Genomic DNA, 23,153 nt, shown 5'->3' with positions numbered 1-23,153 from the left:
CCTGACACTCTTGAATGCCTGGTATACTGCAGACGTCTTCCACTGTGAAGACTGATGCAAAATATACATTCAGTTCCTCTGCCATCTCTGCATCTCTCAATACAATATCTCCAGCATCATTCAGTATTGGTCCTATATCTACCCTCAACTCTCTTTTACCCTTTATATACTTAAAAAGGCTTTTATTATCTTCTTTGATAATAATCGCCAGCTTCCTCTCATATTTCATCTTTTCCTTCCTAATGACCTTCTTAGTTTCCTTCTGAAAGTTTTTAAAAGCTTCCCAATCCACTATCTTCCCACTAGCTCTAGCTTCCTTGTATGCCCTTCTCTTTTGCTTTCACTTTGGCTGACTTCACTTGTCAACCACGGTATTGTGCTTCATCCCTTTGAGAATTTCTTATTTGGATTATATCTGTCTTGCACATCCCTTATTTTTCACAGAAACTCCAGCCATTGCTGCTCTGCTGTCCTTCCTGCAAATGCCCCTTTCCAGTCAACTTCGGTCAGTCCTCTCTCACGCCATTCTAATTTCCTTTATTCCACTGAAATACCGACATACTGGATTTTATTTTTTCCCTTTCAAATTTCAATGTGAACTCGACCATATTGTGATCACTGTTCCCAAAAGGTTCCTTAACCTTAAGCTCTCTTAATCACGTCTGGATCTTTGCACAACACCCAACCCAGCACAGCTGATCCCCTAGTGAGCTCAACAACAAGCTGTTCTAAAAAGCCATCCCTTAGACATTCTACAAATTCTCTCTCTTGAGGTCCAGTACTGACCTGGTTTTCCCAATTCACTTTCATATTAAAATCCCCAACAATTATCGTGACATTGCCTTTCTGACACATCGTTTCTATCTCCTGCTGTAACTTGTAATCCACATCCCGGCTGCTGTTTGGAGGCCTGTATACAACTGCCATTTGGGTCCTTTTACCCTTGCCATTTCTCAACTCAATCCATAGAGACTCTACACCTTCCAATCTTAAGTCATCTCTTTCTAATGATTTAATATTATTTCTTATACATACAGCCACACCACCTCCTCTGCCTATTAACCTATCTTTCCAATACACTGTATATCCTTGAACGTTCCGCTCCCAACGGCAGCCATTCTTTAGCCAAGTTTCAGAGATGGTCACAACTTTATATTTGCCAATCTATATCTGAATTTCAAGATCGCCCATTTTATTCTTCATGCTGCATGCATTCAAATATAACACTTTCAGTCCAGTATTTGTTGCTTTTTGTTTTAACTGCACCACGCCTCTATTGCCCTGTAACTCATGCCACTGGCTGTGATTAAGCCTCATCTCCTGCCTGTTCTTTCTATAGTCTCTTTAGCTTAAGCTTAAGGATGTGCACAATACTTCTAGTTTTTCTAATCACTCAGAGGAGGCCCTCCATAGCCCAAACAGGGCCTGTTTTTAATTTCCTCCAGTGACACTTGATGAGATAATTTCCAGAAGTATTTTCGAGGCATTAAATGTTTGGGTGAACTTCAATAAAGTAGCTTTGGTCCATCTGAACCACAAAGAGAAGCTAAAATTTGTGCACCATGTTCCTGTGGGATACCAGTTACAATTTAAAACATTTTGATAAATTTACTGAAAGAAACAGCCCAGTTTAATGAGATGCCTTAGATACTGTTACAGAGAAATCTTTTTGGTTGGGGAACTGTAATGAAAGAACTTCTAAAAGGTTGTAGACTTATTGTCTGAGATGAATGTTTAATGGCTCACAAAGCAGCAGTCGAAGCACGAGATCGAATGTTGCAAGACCTTAGGCATAATAATAATTTAATGGGAGCTGTTACTTCAGTCCTAGCTGGAGGATTTCTCCAAACACTACTAGTAAGTGAAAATCTGAATTAAAACATCATTTATTTGGGAAGATGCTAAACAACTACTGTTGAAAACCACTATATGAACACATTTGACATGCAGTCCATCTGAGAGAGTGCTTGCTTTGAATTCATGCAAATTGATTTATCCAATTTACTCAGTGCTTATAAATTGGTTTATTATTGTTACATTACCAAGGTACAGTGAAAAATTTTGCTTTGCATGCTGTCCATACAGATCATTTCATTACAACAGTGCTTTCAGGTAGCACAAGGGAAAACAATTACAGAATGCAGAATAAAGTGTTACACAGTATTCAGCTCCCACAACCATTTTCACATTTTACTGTCTCATTTTCTAAATTTAAAATATACTGAAGTAGAATTTTTTGAGTTGATCTAAAACAAAACATTGTACATAATGTAAAATCAAAAGAAAAAACATTGTACATCATGTCAAATCAAAAGAAAATTTCTAAAGCCCGTGAACAATTTGGTAAAAATTAAAAACCAAAATTGTGATGCTAAAAATGTGTTCATTCTCCTTGTGACTGCTATACTAACTTTCCTCAGGTGCAATACTGTATGTTACCTTACCAACTCACACAATCTGTTGATGCGCAAAATTGGATAATCACCTGAATGAATACTTCCTGTCTCTGTAAGGCCCGATAGTATGGTAGATTTTCAACAGACCAAACCAAAATGAAGATAAAAGAGCATTCAGGGAAATGATAATAGAGAAGCACAAATCTGGGGAAGGGTACAAGACCATCTTAGTCACAAAACATACCTCATGAAAAAGTGGAAAAAATATGAAATTACAACCACACTGCTTAGGACTGGTCACCCCTGTAAACATGGTGTATCCGGATCGGATGCTTTCTATGCAGCATCAATAAAAATTGGTGAGAGTCAAATGGAACATGTCAAACTTCTCCTCCCGAGGTAGTAGAGACACCAGCACATATTTTTGGCTGTGATGTCAATGTGGTTATAAGTTTCATTTTCCAGGAATCAGAACTTGGAATGACAGTGGGGGATTTTAAGAGGCTGATATCATTGACTGGTTGATTAGCTAAATGACACCATCCAATAAAAGGCATTCATTTTGCTAATGTGAAAGGTAATTAATGCTATTCTCTTTCTTAAGAAGGGTAGCAAAGTACATTGGCATCTGAATAAATGAAGTCTGATTAGGAGGAGTCAGCATGGCTTTGTGAATGGAAAGTTAAGTTTGACAAACCTTTTAGACGTTTTTGAAGAGGTAAACATATGGACAGATAAGCGTAGATTCAGTGTATGTGGTCTAAATGGACTTCAGCAAGGCCTTCAACAAGGTACCACACGGTAGGCTGTCTAAGGTTAGGTCCCATGGAGAGCCAAATAGGTGGATTCAACATTAGCTCAGTGGCAGGAAGCAGATGGTGGTGGTTTCCATCAGAATTGAGGCTGGTGACTAGCTGGAGTCAGTATTGGGACCATTCTTACTTGTTACTTATATAATGATTTGAATGTGAAAGCACAAAGGTTGATCAGTAAGTTTGCTGATGACACGAAATTAGGAGGTGTTGTTGATAATGAAGAAGGTTAACTACGATTACAGGGGGATCTTGATCAGTTTGGGAAGTGGGCCAAGAAGTGATAGATGGATTTCTATATGTCTAAATGGTAGGGTACTGAGGAGTGTAATAGAACAAAGGGTCCTAGAAGTACAATTGCAATGGTTCATTGAAAGTGGCAACTCAGATAGACAGGGCAGTGAAAAAAGTACTTTGCAAGCTAGCCACTGAGTACAGGAATTAGGACATTATACTGTAGTTGTACAAGTCATAAGTAACTGGTGGAGACTCATTCCACTGAGATGCAACACTTAGCGTCATAGGAAGTCATTCCTGCCTGTGGCCATCAAACTTTACAACTTCTCCCTTGGAGGGTCAGACACTCTGAGCCAATAGGCTGGTCCTGGACTTATTTCTTGGCATAATTTACATATTAGTATTTAATTATTTATGGTTTTATATTGCTATATCTATACTCTATTCTTGGTTGGTGCAACTGTAACAAAACCCAATTTCCCTTGGGATCAATAAAGTATGACTATGACTATAAGAAGATAGGCTGCACTTGGAGTATTGTGTACAGTTTTGATCACCCTGTGAAAGGAAGGACATGGCTAAACTGGAAAGAATGCACAGAAGATTTCTGAGGCTGATGTCAGGACTAGAGGGCCTGAGTTATAGGAAGAGGTTGGCCAGGCTAGTTTTATCTCCCTTAGAATATAGGAGAATGATGTGACATTTAGAAGTGCTTAAAATTATGTGAGACATAGATAAAGTATAAAGTGGATGGGTAGGGGACACTAGTAAGCATTGGTTTAGGGAGAGAGGGGAAAGGTTTAAAGGGGACCCAAGGGTCAACATTTTCACAGAGATTGGCGAATATATGAAATGAACTGCCAGAGGAAATGGTTGAGGCAGGAACAGTAATATAATTTAAAAAGCACTTGGATAGGTACATAGAGGGGCAAGGCTTTGAAAGATATTGCTCAAACACAGGAAATTGGGACTAGCTGGATGGGGACTGTGGTCGGTATGTACTGGCTAGGTCAAAATGTCTGTACCTGTGCAATAATATTCTATAACTTTAAATGAGAAATTGGAGAAGTTAAACATGATGACCTCAACAGCAATACTTTTAATGAACAGCTTGAGCCAAATTGTTACATAAGAAATAGGAGCAGGAGTTGGCCATCTAACCCATCAAGCTTGCTCTACCATTCAACACAATCATGGCTGATAAGGTCTCTGCTCCACCTACCTGCCATTTCATCATAAGCCATAATACATCTACTCTGTGCAAATCTATCTCACCGTGCTTAAATTTATCTAATGAAGTAACCCTATTGTTTCCCTGGGCAGAGAATTTCAAAGATTCATTACCATAAGACTATAAGATACAAGAACAAAATTAGGTCATTTTCCCCATCGAATCTGCTCCACCATTATATCTTGGTTGATCCATTACCCTCTCAGCCCCAATCTCCTGCCTTCTTCCCGTATCCCTTCACAACCTAATGCAGAACTTATCAATTTGTCTGAAATACACTCAATGACTTGGCCTCCACAGTCACCTGTGGTAATGAATTCCACAGATTCACCACTCTCTGGCTAAAGAAATTGCTCCTCATCTCTGTTCTAAATGGAAAGCTGTACCCTCTGGTACTAGACTCCCCCACCATAAGAAACATGCTCTCCACATCCGCTCTATCCAGACCTTTCAATGTGATTTCCCCCTTATTCTGATTCTGAGTACAGGCCAGAGCCATCAATCAGTCTTCATAAGGTAACCTTTTCATTCCTGGAATAATTCTCATGAACCTCCTCTGAACCCTGCCCAATGTCAGCATATCCTTTCTTCAATAAATGGCCCAAAACTACTCACAATACTCGAAGTGAGGCCTTACCAGTGCCTTATAAAGCCTCAACATTACATCCTTGCTTTTATATTCTAGTGCTTGCAAAATGAATGATAATATTGCATTTGTGTTCCTCACCACTGATTCAACCTGCAAATTAACCTTCAGGAGCCCTGTACATGGACTCCCAAATCCCTTTGTATCTCAGATCTTTGAGTTTACTGTCCGTTTAGAAAATAGTCTACACTTTTATTTCTTCCACCAAATTGCATGACCATACACTTTCCAACACTACATTCCATCTGCTACTTCTTTGCCTGTTCTCCTAATCTAAGTCCTTCTGCAGCATCCTTTCTTCCTCAAAACTACCTGCCCTCCACCTACCTTTGTATCATCAGCAAACTTGACCACAAACCCACCAATTCTGTCATCCAAATTATTGACCTATAATGTAAAAAGATATGGTCCCAGCATAGACCCCTGTGAAACACGAGTCACTGGCAGCCAACCAGAAAAGGCTCTTCTTATTCCCACTCTTTGCCTCCTGTCAATCAGCCAATGCTTTATCCATGCTAGTATCTTTTTTGTAATACAATAAGCTCTTATTTTGTCAAGCTGCCTCATGTGCATCACCTTGTCAAACGCCTTCTGAAAATCCAAGTACTCAACATTTTCCACTTCTCCTTTTTCTATCTTGCTTGTTATTTATTCAAAGAATTCCAACAGATATGTCAGGCAAGATTTTCCCTTAAGGAAACCATACTAACTCAGGCCTATTTCATCATATCTCTCCAAGTACCCTGAAACCACATCATTAACTATCAACTCCAACATCTTCCCAACCACTGAGGTCAGACTAACCGACCTATAAGTTCTTTTCTTCTGCCTCCCTCCCTTTTTGAAGAGTGAAGTGACATTTGCAATTTTCCATTCTTCCGGAACCATTCCAGAATCTAGTGATTCTTGAAAGATTATTACCAATGCCTCAACAATCTCTTCAGCTATCTCTTTCAGAACCCTAGGTATAAACAATCTGGTCCAGTTGACTTATCTACCTTCAGACTTTTCAGATTACAAAGCAACTGCATTCAATTCTGCCCCTTGATACTCACAAATTTTCAGCATATTGCTGGTATCTTCCACATTGAAGACTGATGCAAAGTACTTATTCAGTTCGTCCCCCATTTTCTTGTCCCCATTGCTATTCTCCAGAACTATTTTCCAGCAGTCCGATGTCTACTCTTGCCTCTCTTTTACTCTTGATATATCTAAAGAAACTTTTGGTATCCTCTTTAATACTATCGACCAGCTTACCTTCGTATTCCATATTTTCCCTCTTTATGACTTTTTTAAAGTTGCCTTCTGTGAGTTTTTAAGAAGGTTCCCAATCCTCTAATTTCCCACTAATTTTTGCTGTATTATATGTCATCCCTTTGCCTTTTATGTTTGCTTTAACTTCCCTTTTCAGCCATTATGGCAGCATCCTGTCTTCAGAATACTTCCTCTTCTTTGGGATGTATCTATCCTGCACCTTTCAAATTGCAGCTCTACTGCCATCCCTGCTAGTGTCTCCTTCCAATCCACTTTGGCCAGCTCCTGTCTCATGCCTCTGTAATTCCCTTTACTCCACTGTAATACTGATACATCTGACTTTAGCATCTCCCTCTCAAATTGCAGGGTGAATTCTATCATATTATGACCACTGACACCTAAGGGTTCCCTTTACCATAAGCTCCCTAATCAATTCCTGTTCATTGCACAACACCCAATCCAGATTAGCTGGCTCCCAGTGGATGACTTGTTCTAAAAAACCTTCTTGCAGGCGTTCTACAAATCCCCCCTCTTGGGATCCAGTAGCAACCTTATGCATATTAAAATCTTCCATGACTATCATATCATTGCCCTTTAACATGCCTTTTCTTTTTCCTGTTGTAATTGTAACCCACATCTTTGCTACTGTTCAGAGGCCAAGATATAACTCCCATCAGGGTCTTTTCACTCTTGCATTTTCTACAGGGGCACAATTATGAGCATCCTGACTGGCTGCATCATTGCCTGGTATGGGAACTGTACTTCCCTCATTCGCAGGACTCGCAGAGAGTGGTGCGGACAAGCCAGCGCATCTGTAGATGTGAACTTCCCACTATTCAGGACATTTACAAAGACAGGTGTATAAAAAGGGCCCAAAGGATCATTGGGGACCCAAATCACCCCAACCACAAACTGCTCTAGCTGCTACCATACAGGAAATGGTACCACAGCATAAAAGCCAGGACCAACAGGCTCCAGGACAGCTTCTTCCACTAGGCCATCAGACTGATTAATTCATGCTGATAGAATTATATTTCTGTTATATCGACAGTCCTGTTGTACATACTATTTATTACAAATTACTATAAATTGCACATTTAGATGGAGATGTAACATAAAGATTTTTACTCCTCATGTGTATGAAGGATGTAAGTAACAAAGTCAATTCAATTCAATTCTTAGCTCTACCCTCAAGGATTCTACAGTTTCCAATCGATATCATTTCTTTCACACTGAGGCAATGTAGAGTAGCCAACTAACTGGCTAGTCCCCGCATCTTTAGACTGTGGGAGGACACTGGACTAACACCTCACTATCATGGGGAGCAAACTCAACCCCCTTACAGACAACACCGACTAAGGATCAAACCCAATTTCCTGGCAGTGTGAGGTATCAGTTATAGGGGCTGAGAGACTGTGTGAAGAGAACTTGCACACCACTGTGACAGCTTGCAAACTTGAAATCCATTGATCAAATTAATCTGGAAGCTTTAGTATTTAATTGCATATCTAGTACAACGGTTATCCTGAAGGAAGGAAATGCATTATTCTGACTTGACTATATATAGTGTACTGGATATATAGTATACTGGAACAGTAAAAATGATCTAACTCTTTAATTGGCAGGAATGACACCTCGCATAGTACTCTGAGATATTAGAAAACATCTCAGACTCTTCCAAAACCACCCCCGAGGTGAGGTTATAGGGAATGGACGTAGTAGAATCCTCATTAAATTGCATGCAACTATGTCAGTCAAGGCCAAAACATGAGCATCTGTGATTTCTGCACCTCATAACTTTATGTCTGCATCAGGAAGGAGAAACTATTAGAGATATTGGCACATTAGGGTGGATTATTTTACTGGGCCAAACAGTATCTATCCTAGAGTGCAAAGGGAAAAAAGGAAAAGATTGTGAGGGCTCTAGTGGAGATTTTCTGTCTTTGTTAAAGGTCTTCTACCAGAAAACTCAGAGAACTAATGTTTTTCCTTGTTCAAAAAAAAGTAGGAAAAAGCCAGTGTAGCAAGGAAGCCGTTGGAGAAGATTCCAAGGGACAAAATTTAAGTTCATGGAGAGTTAGAGATTGATTTGGAGGAGTCGATATTGTTTTGTGCAAGATGAAATATCACAAAATTGAATTTTTTGAAGAACTAAAAACTGAAGAAGTGGCTGCCTTTTACTGGTTAACCAATCCTCTATCCATGCTAGTACATTATGCCTAACTTCATACATTCTTATCTTATGGAGAAGTCTTTTATGTGGCATTTCATTGAACACCTTCCGAAATACCAAGCGTACAACACCTACCTGTCCCCCTCTATCTACAGCATTCACTATATCCTCAAAGAACTCAAGTTTGTCAGACAGGACCTACCTTTTATGAATCCATGCTGCATCTGTCTGACAGAAGCATTTCTACCCTGATATCTCACTATTTCTTAGTGTCATAGAAAAGTACAGCTCAGAAATAGGCTCTTTGGCCCATCTAATCCATGCTGAACCTTTTTAACTGCCTGCTCCCATCAACCTGCAATGGGACCAAAGCCCTCCATATCCCTACCATCCATGTATCTATCCAAACATACCTTAAATGTTGAAATCAAGCCCTCGTGCACCATTGCGCTGGTAGCTTGTATCACACTCTCACCACTTTATGAGTGAAGTTTCCCCTAAGGTTTTCTTTAAACTTTTCACTTTTCACCCTGAACTCATGACCTCTAGTTATAGTCCCAACCAAGCCTAGTGGAAAAAAACCTGCTCGCATTTACCCTATCTATTCCAAGGAATAAAGTCCCAACCTACTCAATCTTTCCTTATAACTCAGGTCCTCCAGACCCGACAACATCCTTGCAATTTTCTCTGTACTCTTACAACCTTATTTGTATTTTTCCTGTAGTTAGGTGACCAAACATGCAAACAATACTCCAAATAACAACTTTCTTAATAATAGCTTCAAGCATTGTAATTACTCATCTTATGTAAACTGTTTTCCCAAATGTCATGAAACATCATCTAAATTACCAATAGTTGACTGAGAAAGCAACTTTAGCACCAAAAACTGATGTCCTTCAGTGAACGACTTCTTTTAAATCTTCGCAGAGAACAGTACAATATAAATCTATTCACAGTGTGATAAACTTTGATAAAGCTTTGCATTTTGCTACTCAATTTTTAAATTGTCTGTCACCACCTGGTATGACATCATGCAATCGTGAACTAAGGAGCTCCGATCAGGCTACACAGGAATTTGGATCCACCAGTACCATGGAATGGCACAAGATTATTAGTTTAAACATTAATACTACATGTGATTGAGGTGACAATAATGACTGACAATGGTGGTTAAGGAACTATCTTCATCCTTCAGATCCTAATGTTTCCATCTGATCTACCTTTCTCAATTCAATCGTCATTTCAATGTTAAGCTTAGAGTTGCTGTGAGCTATAACAAAGAGAAAGTAAAATCCCTAATAGTTGTTGGTCTCAATGCTTTCCCCAAGATCAGCTATATGTTGGTTGCTCCAGAGCTGAAAATAAACATAACCTATATATTTTTACATCAGATTCAAAAGAAAGGAACATCTATTCTGAACACTTCAACATCAAAATCAAGTAAATTTACACATTGTGCATTGGTACATACCTACTCAACGTAACTCTTGTGGACTCATTTATTTTTAGTGTGTATTTTGTATTGGAAACTTAAGTTAAATATATAATTTTAACCCCTTAATTAGATTATGCAAGGAATAATTATATATTCAAGTTAGATTTATTTCCTCTATTTGCAAGTCGTGTTATACAACCTAATAGCAAGGAAATAAATGGAAATATCTCGAATGCCAGCACAATAACCCAAGTAAGCTGGTTATAGCAGCTACTTCAAAGATAAACTCAGGAGGGGGGAGAAGATGGCGGCGTGACGCAGCACGGGTGGTCGCGCCGAAATGATATCGTATTTGTAAGTAGGAGCCGTGAACAATCCTGATTTGATGGAGACAGACATGAGAAGCATGGAGGAACATCTGGAGAAACTTCTGAAATGCCCACTTCACTGCCGCTGCTACTGTGCAATCGAGAATCTCCAGAGGGGAAGGCCCCAAATCCTCAGCTTTGCCTATTGCCGGGGCCGAAGCGCTCAGCAGAGATGGTGCTCGGTGCTCGGTGTCAGAGAGCTGGTCGGAGCCTCAAAGTTTTCAGACGGACTCACAAATCGGCTGTGGTCGGGTGCTTCCAGGGTGCTGCATCAGCAAGTTTGCGGTGCTGGAAGCTCATGGCAGGGAGAGTTTTTCTTCCTTCTACCGTCTGCATGAGGTAATGGGACTTGAGAGACTTTGAGACTTTTTTGTTTACCATGCCCATGGTCTGTTCTTTATCAAATTACAGTATTGCTTTGCATGTTGTAACTATATGTTATAGTTACGTGGTTTTTGTCAGTTTTTCAGTCTTGGTTTGTCTTGTGTTTCTGTGATATCATTCTGGAGGAACATTGTATAATTTTTAATGCATGCATTACTAATGGCGTGTCCTCATAATCTAAAAAATCTCGGCTCAACAATACTAATGCTTTATAAATACACAAGAAAAACACACTGTTTGGGGAATTCACTTTTCACATATAAACTTTTTTTTTAAAGTGCAATGCAGTTGTGTGTCACCACAAGAAAGTACAGCATAATCTGTATGGACATCATAAAAAGAGAAGCTAGAAAACATTTCCATTCACAGATCACTGTGACAAGCAAAATTCATTTTATTTAAAACTTATACATTGCTCTTACTAAAGAATGAAATGAGCATTAAACTGGGTTGCTTAGACTTGTTTCTGGATAAGGACAACACTGGCTCACACTGCATTCCTTGAGATTTCATTAAACACTGGCAATGTACAGTAAATATTTCTCATCTACTTTCACGTAAAAGGTTGGCTGCCCTGGGGTCACTCCTCATAAACAATGTTGTACATTTTGGCAGACTGCACTATTAGTGAACCATTAATGTAACCTGCACATTTTATTTCCGCCTGCTTCTCCTTTTACTTCTTAGAACTTTGACCTTAAGATCTAATGGAACCTTCATCTTCAGCATTATTTCACGTCTTGAGATGGAAATAATTTCATCCTTTTTGTTCAATATTATTAATTGTAACTGCACTATTTTGATAAAATATTTGCTAGTTATATGGTATCAGGTTATGAATGACTAACTGCTGCCATGTGGACAATGCATAAAATGCTCCACCTCAGCTAATACTCAAGTACAGAACAGAAAGCGCAAAGCACCTTCAGAAATCAAGTACTAAAGTAACGTACTACTTCCAGAAGGGTAATACTGTGACAGTGCAGCAGTGCTGAGTGAGTACAAAACACGCAATACACTATTGGAAGGACAGTACTGAAAGATTACTGCAAGGTTAACAGGGCAGTACTAAGAAAGATTTGATCTCTCAGATTGACAAACGGAGACTGTGGCACATTGTTGGAAGAATAGATGGAACAGCGCGATGTTGAAGAGTCTTTATGGAGGAAATGTTGCACATTTAAAGGTGTGGCATTGAGAGCTACAGTGGCAGTACTAAGTGTTTGCTTCAGTGTTGTAGGTTCTATCTTTCAGATGAGATGTGAAGTGGAAGGCCATCTTAGGCAGATATGAAAAATCCCAGGCATCATTATTTCAAAGAACTCCAAATTATCTATTATGCTCTGGCTGCAATTTAACTCCAAACATCATCAGATTTAGCTGATCGCATTGCTACTTTTCTGTTTGAAAATTTGCTACATGAAAATCTATTGTTTCTGTAAGACATCTGTAACTACACTTAAATTATATTTAAAAAGTTGTACTTTTACATATTTTGAGCTCATGAAAGCATAAATCCTTCTTCAAAGTTAAAAATACAGTTTGTTAAAGTATAAACTGAAAATAGAAAACTCGCAAAGAAAAATAACGGGTTATTTGTGTGTCAAGCCTTTTCCCATCTTGTCTCCTGTAAGAATGCTGCTCCCTTTCTCAACTCCTTCATCTCCACCCATCTGTTCAAAAGGATGAGGCTTTTTTTTTTCCAGAACATCAGAGATATCGTCCTCCTTTAAAAAATGGGGCTTCCCTTCCTCCACCATTGCTGCTGCCCTCACCCACAGCTCCTCCATTTCCCAATGTCCACGCCCACCTGCCACCACAACAGCGAAAGAATTCCTTGTCCTTACCTACCACCCCATTAACCTCCACATCCAACACATCAATCTTAGCAACTTCTGCCAAAGAGATCCGACCATGAAACATATCTTTACTTCCCCACCCTCTCTTCACTTTCTGCAAGGATCTCTCCCTCTGTGATTACCTTGTCCGTTCATCCTTCCCCACTCACCTTCTCCCAAACCTTATCCCTGCAAGCGGCCGAAGTGCTACACCTGCCCATTCACCTTCTCTCTCACCTCCATCCAGGGCCCCAAACAGTCCTTCCAGCTGAGGACACATTACAGCTGTAAATCAGCTGGGTCGTCTATTGTGTCCAGTGCTCCTGATATGGCCTCCTCTACACTGGTGAGACACGTCATAAATTGGGGAAATGTATCGTCCAGCACCTCTATTCCATTCACCAAAAGCAGACCTTCCTGATGGCTAAACATTTTAAATCCTATTCCCATTCCAACATGCTGGTCCATCACCTCCTCTTCTGCCACGATGAGGCCACCCTCAGGGTGGAGGAGCAACACCCAATTTTCTGTCTGGGCGGCCTCCAACCTGATGACATTAATATTGTTTTCTCCTTCCAGTAAATTTCTCTTCCACTCCATTCTTCTTCTATTCCCCATTCTGGACTCTTACCTCTTCTCACCTGCCTATCACCAGACCCTTTCCTTCCTTTTCTCCTATGGTCCACTCTCCTCTCCATCTCTTTACCTTTCCTTCCCACCTGGCTTCACCTATCACCTTCTAGCTATCCTCCTACCCCTCTACCCAACCTTTTCATTCTGGCATCTTCCCCCTTCCTTTCCAGTCCTGAAGAAGGGCCTTGGCCCGAAATGTCAATTGTTTATTCAATTCTATAGATGCTGCCTGACCTGCCAAGTTCCTCCAGCATTTTGTGTGTGTTGCTTTGGAAGGGACAAAGCTTGTCAAATGTGTTCAGGAAAACTTCCTTAATCAATATATGGAAGTACCAACTAGAGAGATTGTGAGATATATTAAGAGCAAAAGGATAGCAAGGGACAAAATTGGTCCTACTGAAGACGCTGCTTCTGTCATCTCTAATCCTAAATGAATGAAACTGCTGTGAGCAAAACAATTCTAAGTTGTCTTAATCCTTATTTCTCGCTAACTATCAGTCACAAAAATCACTGCTTGTTAAAACAGAAGCACACGCAACTCATGCTATGTAAAAAGTGTTCGCTCTAAGCCAGTGTTGAGTCTAACGGCCACACAAGTGCACACGACTGATCCAAATTAGAAACTGTTCGGCAAGTCTCAAGTCTCCTGAGCTAATTAAGAGGCATTGTGTCCCAAATAAGTGATAGGAATCCCCGTTATTTTCTGGATTAGTTTTTTTATTTGAAGAGTTGTCCCTAATAAGCAGCTGCTCCGATTAACCGATGGACCAATAAACCAGAATCCACTGTAGTTTGTGAAATGATGGTTTTAATTAACTATAAATTTTCTCATCTCACTTTTACTCATATTTATTTACTCAAACTAATTTTACAGGGGGATGGGACCGGAGCAACTGGGGTGAGGATGGGGCAGTAAGTGTACAAATAGATGCAGTGCCCAGAGAGACTGGCAGGAAGTACAGGCAGATGTTAGGGCAAAACATGCAGCCACTGGGATGAGTTGCTGTGAAACATGGGGACAAAGTCAAAAAAGATGACGAATATAGGACTGAAGGTGTTATACTTGAATGCACACGGTATACAGAATAAGGCAGATGATCTTTTAGTACAGTTAGAGATTGGTAGGGATGATGTTGTAGGCATCACTGAGTCATTGCTGAAAGATCACAGTTGGGAAATTAACATCCAAGGATACACATTGCAAGGAAAGGACAGACAGGTAGGCAGAGGGGGTGGTGTGGCTCCGATAGTAAAAAATAAAATAAAATCCTTAGAAAGATATGACATAGGATCAGAAGATATAGACTTCTTGTGGGTAAAGTTCAGAATCTACAAGGGTTAAAAAAAACCCTGATGGGAATTACCTGCATATCTCCAAAAAGTAGCCAGGTTTGGGCTAAAATTACAACAGAAGATAGAAAACACATGTCTCAAAAGGGCAACGCTATGATAAGATTAGGGGATTTCAATATGCAGATAGATTAGGAAAATCAAGTTGGTGCTGGATACCAAGACAGAAAATTTGTAGAATGGCTACAGAATGGCTTTTTAGAGCAGCTTGTGGTTGAGCCCACTAGGGCAAAGGCTATTTTAGATTGGGTTTAATGTAATGAACCAGATTGATCAGAGAACTTAAAGTAAAGGAACCCTGAGGATGCAGTGATGATAAAAAGATAGTCTTTACTCTACATTTTGAGAAGGAGGGGGTAAAGTCAGATGTATCAGTATTACAGTGGAGTAAAGGGAATTACAGAGGCATGAAAGAGGAGCTGGCCAAAGTTGATTTTAAGGGAACACTAGCAGGGATGATGGCAGAACAGCAATAGCTAATGTTTCTGGGAGCAATTCAGAAAACACAGGATAGATACATCCCAAAAAAGCGCTGGCAGGGTGACATAATCGTGACTGACATAAAGATCAAAATCAACATAAAAGCACAACAGAAAGCATAATTAAATAGCAAAAATTAGTGGTAAGTTAGAGGATTTGGAAGCTTTTAAAAACTAACAGAAGGCAACTAAAAAAGCCATAAGAAGGGAAAAGATGAAATATGAAGGTAAGCTAGCCAATATCAAAAGTTATTTTCAGATATATAAAGGATAAAAAAGAGGCTAAAGTAGATATCAGACTGCTGGAAAATGATACTGGAGAAGTAGTAATGGGGGACAAAGAAATGGCAGACAAACTAAATAAGTATTTTGCATCAGTCTTTACTGTGGAAGACACTAGCAGTATGCCGGAAGTTGGAGAGTGAGAGGAACACGCACAACACGCTGGAGGAACTCAGCAGGTCAGGCAGCATCCATGGAAACGAACAGTCAACACTTCAGGCCGAGACCCTTCATCAGGACTGAAGAGGGAGGGGGCAGAGGCCCTATAAAGAAGGAGGGGGTGAGAAGGAGAAGGCTGGTACAAAAACCAGTAAGGGGAAAGATCAAGGGGTGGGGGAGGGGAAGCAGGGAGGTGATAGGCAGGAAAGGTGAAAGAGGAATAGGGAGAAGCACAATGGGTAGTAGAAGGAGGCGGAACCATGAGGGAGGTGATAAGCAGCTGGAGGAGAGGGCAGAGTGAAACTGGAATGGGGGAAGGGAGGGGGAGGGAATTACCAGAAATTGGAGATTTCAATGTTCCGTGCAATTGCTACTACTATGGAGAAGGTACTTGCCAAGCTGAAAGGTCTGAAGGTAGATAAGTCACTTGGACCAGATGGACTACAGCCCAGGGTTTTGAAATAGGTAGCTGAAGAGATTGTGGAGGCATTAGTAATGATCTTTCAAGAATCACTAGGTTCTGGCATGGTTCCAGAAGACTGGAAAATTACAAACAACATTCCACTTTTTAAGAAGGGAGGGAGGCAGAAGAAAGAAAATTATGTCATTTAGCCTGACCTCAGTGGTCGGGAAGATGTTGAAGTGGATTGTTAAGGATGAGGTCTCCGGGTATTTGGCAGCACATGATAAAATATGCCAGAGTCACTGTGGTTTCCTTAAGGGGAAACCCTTGCCTGACAAATCTGTTTGTGGAAATAACAAGAGGATAGACAAAGGAGGATCGGTGGATGTTGTGTACTCAGTGTTTCAGAAGGCTTTTCAAAGTTCAAGATACATTTATGATCAAAGCATATAAACTATATTGGCATTTGTATTCTTACAGGTAGCCACCAAAGAAAGAAACCCAACAGAACCCATTTAAAAAAAGACCACCCAACACCCAATATGCAAAAAAAAAGGAACAAACTGTGCCAACAATAAAGAATAAGCAAATAACATTCAGAACTAAAGTTCATGAAAGTAAGTCCAAAGCCACAAAGCCAGTTCATTGCTGCAACCAGTCCAGGAGGCCATTAGTTGCAGGCCAAAGCTTCAGTTCAGCTCAGAGATGAATAAACCTCACCATGCAGCAAGCTAAACGCCAGCCCAAACCCCTTGGCACTTAAATCAACAAAGTATTGGCTCATTTCTCACTCTCAGACCCAGGCCTTGCCACTTCAACACACTCTCGGGCCCAGGCCCTGCTGACTTGATTCAGTTCATCCACACAACACAACAGCCCATGGTATAACAGGAAAGATACTAGCACGGATAGAGGATTGGCTGATTGGCAGGAGGCAAAGGGTGGCAATAAAACAAGTCTTTTCTGGTTGGCTGCCAGTGACTAGTGGTGTTCCGCAGGGGTCAGTGTTGACGTTATATGTCAATGATTTGGATGATTGTAGCCAATTTTGCAGACAATATAAAGACAAATGGAGGGGTACGTAGCGTTGGGGAAGCAGGAAGGCTGCAGAAAGACTTAGACATATTAGGAGAATGGGCAAGGAAGTGGCAGATGGAGTACAATGTCAGGAAATGTATGGTCATGTACTTTGGTAGAAGGAACAAAAACGTAGACTATTTTCTAAACAGGCAGAAAACTCAAAAATATGAGATGCAAAGGGACTTGGGAGTCCTCGTCCAGGATTCCCCAAAGGTTAACTTAAAGGTTGAGTCAGTGGTGAGGAAGGCAAATATAACATTAACATTCATTTCGAGAGGACTGGAACATAAAAACAAGGATGCAATGTTGAGGCTTTATAAGGCACTGGTGAAGCCTCATGGAGTATTGTGAGCAGATTTGGGCCCCTTATCTAAGACAGGATGTGTTAACATTGGAGAGGGTTCAGAGGAGGTTCACGAGAATGATTCCATGAATGAAAGGCTTATTGTATGAGGAGCATTTGATGGTTCTGGACCTGTACCCATTGCAATCTAGAAGATTGATGGGGATCTCATTAAAAACTATCAAATTTTGAAAGGCGCAGTTGCAGTCGATATGGAGAAGATGTTTCCTTTAGTGGGGAGTCTAGGATAACAGGTGCAGCCTCAGAATGGAGGGGTTTCCTTTTAGAACAGAAATGAGAAGAATTTCTTTAGCCACAGAGTGGTGAATCTATGGAATTTGTTACTACAGGCAGCTGTGGAGGCCAAATAATTGGGTGTTTTAAGGTGGAGGTTGACAGGTTCTTTATTAGGGCGTGAAAGGTTATGGGCAGAAGGCAAGAGAATGGGGTTGAGAGGAAAAATGGATCAGCCATAATGGGCCAAATGACCCAATTCTGCTCCCATCTCTTGTAGTCTTCTTTAACGATGGCAAACCCAGCATTTGTTGCTGTTCCCTAATGGTCCTTGGAGTCAGTGTCTAACCACATTCATACACTACTGCAAACCTCTGGTGAAGGTACTCTCTCAGTTCTGCCAAGGAGCTATAGCAGGATCCTGACAGTGAAGATTAAGGAAATGATGAGCAATCACTCTCACCTCATGTCGTTTCTGGAAGTTTCTTTGATTCCTGTTTGGAACAAGGCTATCATGAGGACTGGAGTGAAGGTCCCTGGAAAAAGTCAAACTCGCCATTTGTGAGCAGTGTACTGGTGTGTCATTTGACAGGACAGCACTGTTGATGTTATACATTTTCCATCACTTTGTAGATGATTGAGAATCAAGTTACTAGGTTATCCTTAACTGGATTGGAATAGTCCTATCATTTGGTACCCACTGTGCTATGCCCTATATTGATATTTTTATTTTATAACATCCATGGAAAATTGACAACTAAAATTATCAGCATTTGTATTAGTTGCCTCCCTTCCTTATGATACAAAATTGTTGCTGCTGTACTTAAAACATACCTGAATAGTCTGTTTCTTGACTTGAAGCTTCTGGTTCACAAAAGTCAATTGGGATGTTAATTTTTGATTGTTCTGTTTCAGTTCATTGACAGCATTTAAGGCTGCCTTTTTTCCACTCTGCACAACAACAATCTGTTGTTGTAATGATATTAGACGTTGTTGTAAAGCAATGATGGAAGGACTTTGTCTTGGTTGGACCAAAGTTCTGGCTTTCTGCTTCCTTACTGTAGTTTAAAAAAAAACAAAGTCACTGTTGGTGTTATGATAAAACTTTAGCTTTATATCACTTTTTAACTGAAACCACTCAATAGACCATCAATTATTACATAACATAGAATGCAATCACAGTTAAAAATGTTATTACTTGAAAAACATGAAAAATACATGAAAAACATGAAGATTAAATCAACTTATCATCAGTTGTCAGGTTGAAAAAATGTCTGAATTATTCTAGTTAAATAAAACGAAACAATTCAATTTGAGCTTTGTCCTGACAGTACTTAATGAAGCATTACTGAAAAACTAATTGGATGAAAGGTCTTTGATTTTAAAGTTAACTATCTTTCGTTTCATGGATGCTGCCTAGCCTGATTATTTCCTGTGTGTTTTCTTTTTATCCTTAATTAATTCAGAAAAGCCATGGGAAAGACAAATGGCAAAGGAGGAAATATTACAAGGTATAAGCAAAGATTGATCTAAGTAGGTTTTAATGAAGAGTAGGATAAATAAAAAGGCAGAGAGTTCCAATTTGGGATCCAGGTGGTTGAACGTAGAGCCTCCATCAAAAGGATCAGGTATTAGAGAGAAGGGAACGGCTAAATGTGGACAACTGTAGGGTTTTGGAAGACTTCAGTGACAAGCAAGGGTGTGATTATGCTGGAATTTAAGCATCAGAAACAGAAAATTCCAACACAGCGTCAGGCCCTTCAGTCCACCAACTTTGCGCCAACCATGATACCTATTTGAACTAATCCCATATGCCTGCACATGGTCCATATAACTCTGTTCCATGCCTGTTGACGTGAATTGTCCAACTGACTCTCAAACAATATTATTGTATCTGCTTTTACAACCTTCCGGACAGGATGTTCCAGACACCTACCAGTTTAGCTGTAACAAAAAAAAAATTCCATCCCCCACCCAGCTGTCACTTTAAATAAATACACTCTAATATTAGACATTTCTACCCTGGGAAAAAGACCATCTACTTGATTGATGCCTCTCATAATTTTATATGCTTCTATTAGTTGCATCTTAGCCTCTGACACTTCAGGGAAAACAATCCAAGTTGGTCCATTCTCTGCTTATACCTAATACACTCCATTCCAGGTGACATTCTGGTGAACTCTCCAAAGATTCTACATCTTTCCTATTATGTAGTGAATACAATTGTACACAATACTCCAAATGTGGTCTGGCTAAAGTTTTATACAACTAAATATGACTTCCTAACTTATAAATCCAATGCCTGACTGATGAAAGGAAGCATTCTCTTCATCTTCTTTACCATACTTGTGTTGCCACTTCCAAGAAGCTATAGACTTGCACCCCAAGATCTTTCTGCATATAACTGCTACTAAGGATCCTGCCATTTACTGTATACTTTCCCCTTATCTTTGATAAGTGCATGCTGGCCTTCTCTAATCATTTCACCCTGGTGCAAATAACAGCTAATTATGGTTTTTCCCACCACTGAGTTTAAACTCAAACAACAGGAATTCTGCAGATGCTGGAAATTCAAGCAACACACATCAAAGTTGTTGGTGAATGCAGCAGGCCAGGCAGCATCTCTAGGAAGAGGTACAATCGACGTTTCAGGCCGAGACCCTTCGTCAGGACCTGACGAAGGGTCTCGGCCTGAAACGTCGATTGTACCTCTTCCTAGAGATGCTGCCTGGCCTGCTGCGTTCACCAGCAACTTTGATGCGTGTTACTGAGTTTAAACTGACTGGTCTGAAATTACTGAAGTTATCTTATATTCTTTGTTTTTGAATAAGGCTGTAACATTTGGCATTTTCCAGTCCTCAGACATAACCAGTGAATTTGTGGATAATGGAAAATTCCTCCTTGACATTCCTCAGCAACCAACAATGCATTCAATCTGGAACAGGTGCACAATCCTTGGTATAAATCGTCCTCTACATCCTTGAACAGATCACTGGATTGGACCCGAGTTGGCACCACCCTGCTGAAGGTCCTTTTTCTGGTTAAAATATGCTGCTTGCACACCAATTAATTTTTAAAATCCAAGACTGCAATATAAACAGAAAATTCAGAAATCAAAATGTACCAAAGCATTAACTCGATGCCCCTCCCCACAGATGCTGTCTGACATGCTGAATGTTTCAAGCAAATTGTTTTTATTTCAGGTTTCCAACATCAGCACCTTCTGATGTTCCTTCCTAAACTGACCCAACAATAACCAATTCAAATCTAACCCAAGCATTTATAATTCTTTTCAATGCCAGCCCCACCTTTGATTTGGGACTTATGAACATTTGGAGAAGCATAGTCTGATTATGAATCGTCAGCATAGCTTTGTGATGTACAGGTCATGCCCTCATGAGCTTGACTGAATTCTCAAAAGATGTGACAACCCACATTGATGAAGGATGTGATGTATATGGATTTTTAGTAAAGTGTTTGATAAGGTTCCTCATGGGAGGCTCATTCAAAAGCCTGGAGGGTTGATTCAGGGAAACTTGGCTGTGTTGGTACAGAAATGGCTTGCCCATAGAAGGCAGAAGGTGTATTCTGCCTGGAGGTCAGTGATGAGTGGTTTTTGCAGGGTCTGTTCTGGGACCCATGTTCTTTGGAAATTTTATAAATGACTTGGATGAGAAAGTGGAAGGCTTGGTTAGTAAGTTTGCAGATGGCATGAAGTTCGGTGGAGTTGTAGATAGTGTGGAGGGTTGTTCTAGGTTTCAGTGGGACATTGTTAATATGCAGACCTGGGCTAAGAAGTTGCAGATAGAGTTGAACGCAGAAAAATGCGAAGTGATTCATTGTGGAAGGGAGGCTACAGGGTTAATGATAGGATTCTTAGCAATGTGAAATAACAGAGGCATCTTGAGGCCCACATACAAAGATCCTTCAAAGTTACCACGCAAGTTGATAGGGTTAATGGTGTGTCAGGGGAGTTGAGTTCAAGAGCCGCAAATGTAATGTTGCAGCCTTATAAAACCCTGGTTAGACCACACTTGCAATACAATGTTCAGTTTTGGTCACCTCATTATACGAAGGAGGTGGAAGCATTAGATAGAATGCAGAGAAGACTGACAAGGGTGCTGCCTGGCAAATCTTATGAAGAATTGCCAGAGCCAGCTAGAGATTTTTGCTTTGGAGTAAAGGAAGATGAGAGCTGTCTTGACAGAGGCATATAAGATAATAACAGGCATAGTTCAAGTGGATAGCCGGAGACTTTATACCAGAGCAGAAATAGCTAATACAATAGTGCATAATTTTAAGGTGACTGGAAGAAAGTTTAAGGGGATGTCAGAGGGCATACATTTAAGGTGAGCGGGTAATTTCAAATGAAATGTGAGGGATAAGGTTCTTTTTACACTGGTGGGTGCATGGAATGTGCTGTCTGAGGCGGAATTAGAGGCAGAAGCATTCAGGACTTTTAAGAGACATTTAGATAGGTATATGAATGAGGAAAGTGGAGGAACATACATTGTGTGGACAGAAAAAATTAGTTCAGTTAGCCAATTGATTACTAATTTAGTTGGTTCGGCATAACACTGTAGGTCAAAGGGCCTGTTCCTGTGCTTTACTGCTCTGTGTTCTATGTCAACACAGAGGAGCATCCTGCCAGAGGAGGTGGTACAGGCAGATAAATTGGGGACATTTAAGAATCTTAGATCGGCACATGGATTATCGAAAACTAGAGGCGTATGTAGAAGGGAAGGGTTAAAAGATCGGCACAACTTTGTGAGCTGAAGGGCCTGTACTGTGCTGTAAAGTTCTGTGTTCTAATCAAACACCAAACAGAGATCCATTGTGTTCTCTCTTACTGAGCCATTAACCGTAGTTACAGAATATATACCCAATAATGAAGTTGAAAGGCAAAAAGATACATGTTTAAATATAAGGAGCAGTCCAAGTCTGAAATAATTGTGGCCAAGGATTATGATGTTTTCAAAGCCAATTCAAACCTGGCAGATTTAATTGGGATTGATCAGACATGTTGGTTTAGTAATCAGGGTCTCAGCTATATTAGTTAACAAAGTCAGTGACTGGTTGAAAGATCTAGCAGTTAATTGAATCAATCTGGACCAAATAAATCATCACAGGCATTGTGGAAGACACCAAAATTGGGGCAGAGAGGACAGCAAGTGCAGCTATCAAAACCTGCAGCAGGTTCCAGACCAGCTGGAAAAATAAGCTGAAAAATGGCAGATGCAGTTTAATGCAGACAAGTGTGAGGTGTTGCACTTTGGGAGGACGAAACAAGGGAGGACTACATAGTGAGTGGCAGGGCACTGAGGACTGCAATAGTACTGGGGGAATCTAGGAATACAGATCCATAATTCCTTGGAAGTGGCATCACAGGTCGTTAGGGTCATAAAGAGAGCATTTG

The 23,153-nt window shown here is 40.3% G+C and overlaps 1 protein-coding gene across 4 annotated transcripts in view; it reads right to left on the bottom strand.

The window, feature by feature from the left end:
* The window catches only part of cntln (centlein, centrosomal protein), a 538,558-nt gene that overhangs the window by 195,482 nt on the left and 319,923 nt on the right, over positions 1 to 23,153 (bottom strand). For all 4 annotated transcript variants that reach the window (XM_063048921.1, XM_063048919.1, XM_063048920.1 and 1 more), the window contains one exon: positions 18,572 to 18,795. In XM_063048921.1, the coding sequence (XP_062904991.1) occupies positions 18,572 to 18,795 (224 nt within the window). The remainder of the gene's footprint in view (positions 1 to 18,571; positions 18,796 to 23,153) is intronic.

This window comes from Mobula hypostoma, chromosome 5, assembly GCF_963921235.1.
Source record: "Mobula hypostoma chromosome 5, sMobHyp1.1, whole genome shotgun sequence".
NCBI lineage: Eukaryota > Metazoa > Chordata > Chondrichthyes > Myliobatiformes > Myliobatidae > Mobula > Mobula hypostoma.
The sequence above is the reverse complement of the archived record's forward strand: the minus strand, read 5'-3'. Positions and strand labels throughout refer to the sequence as shown.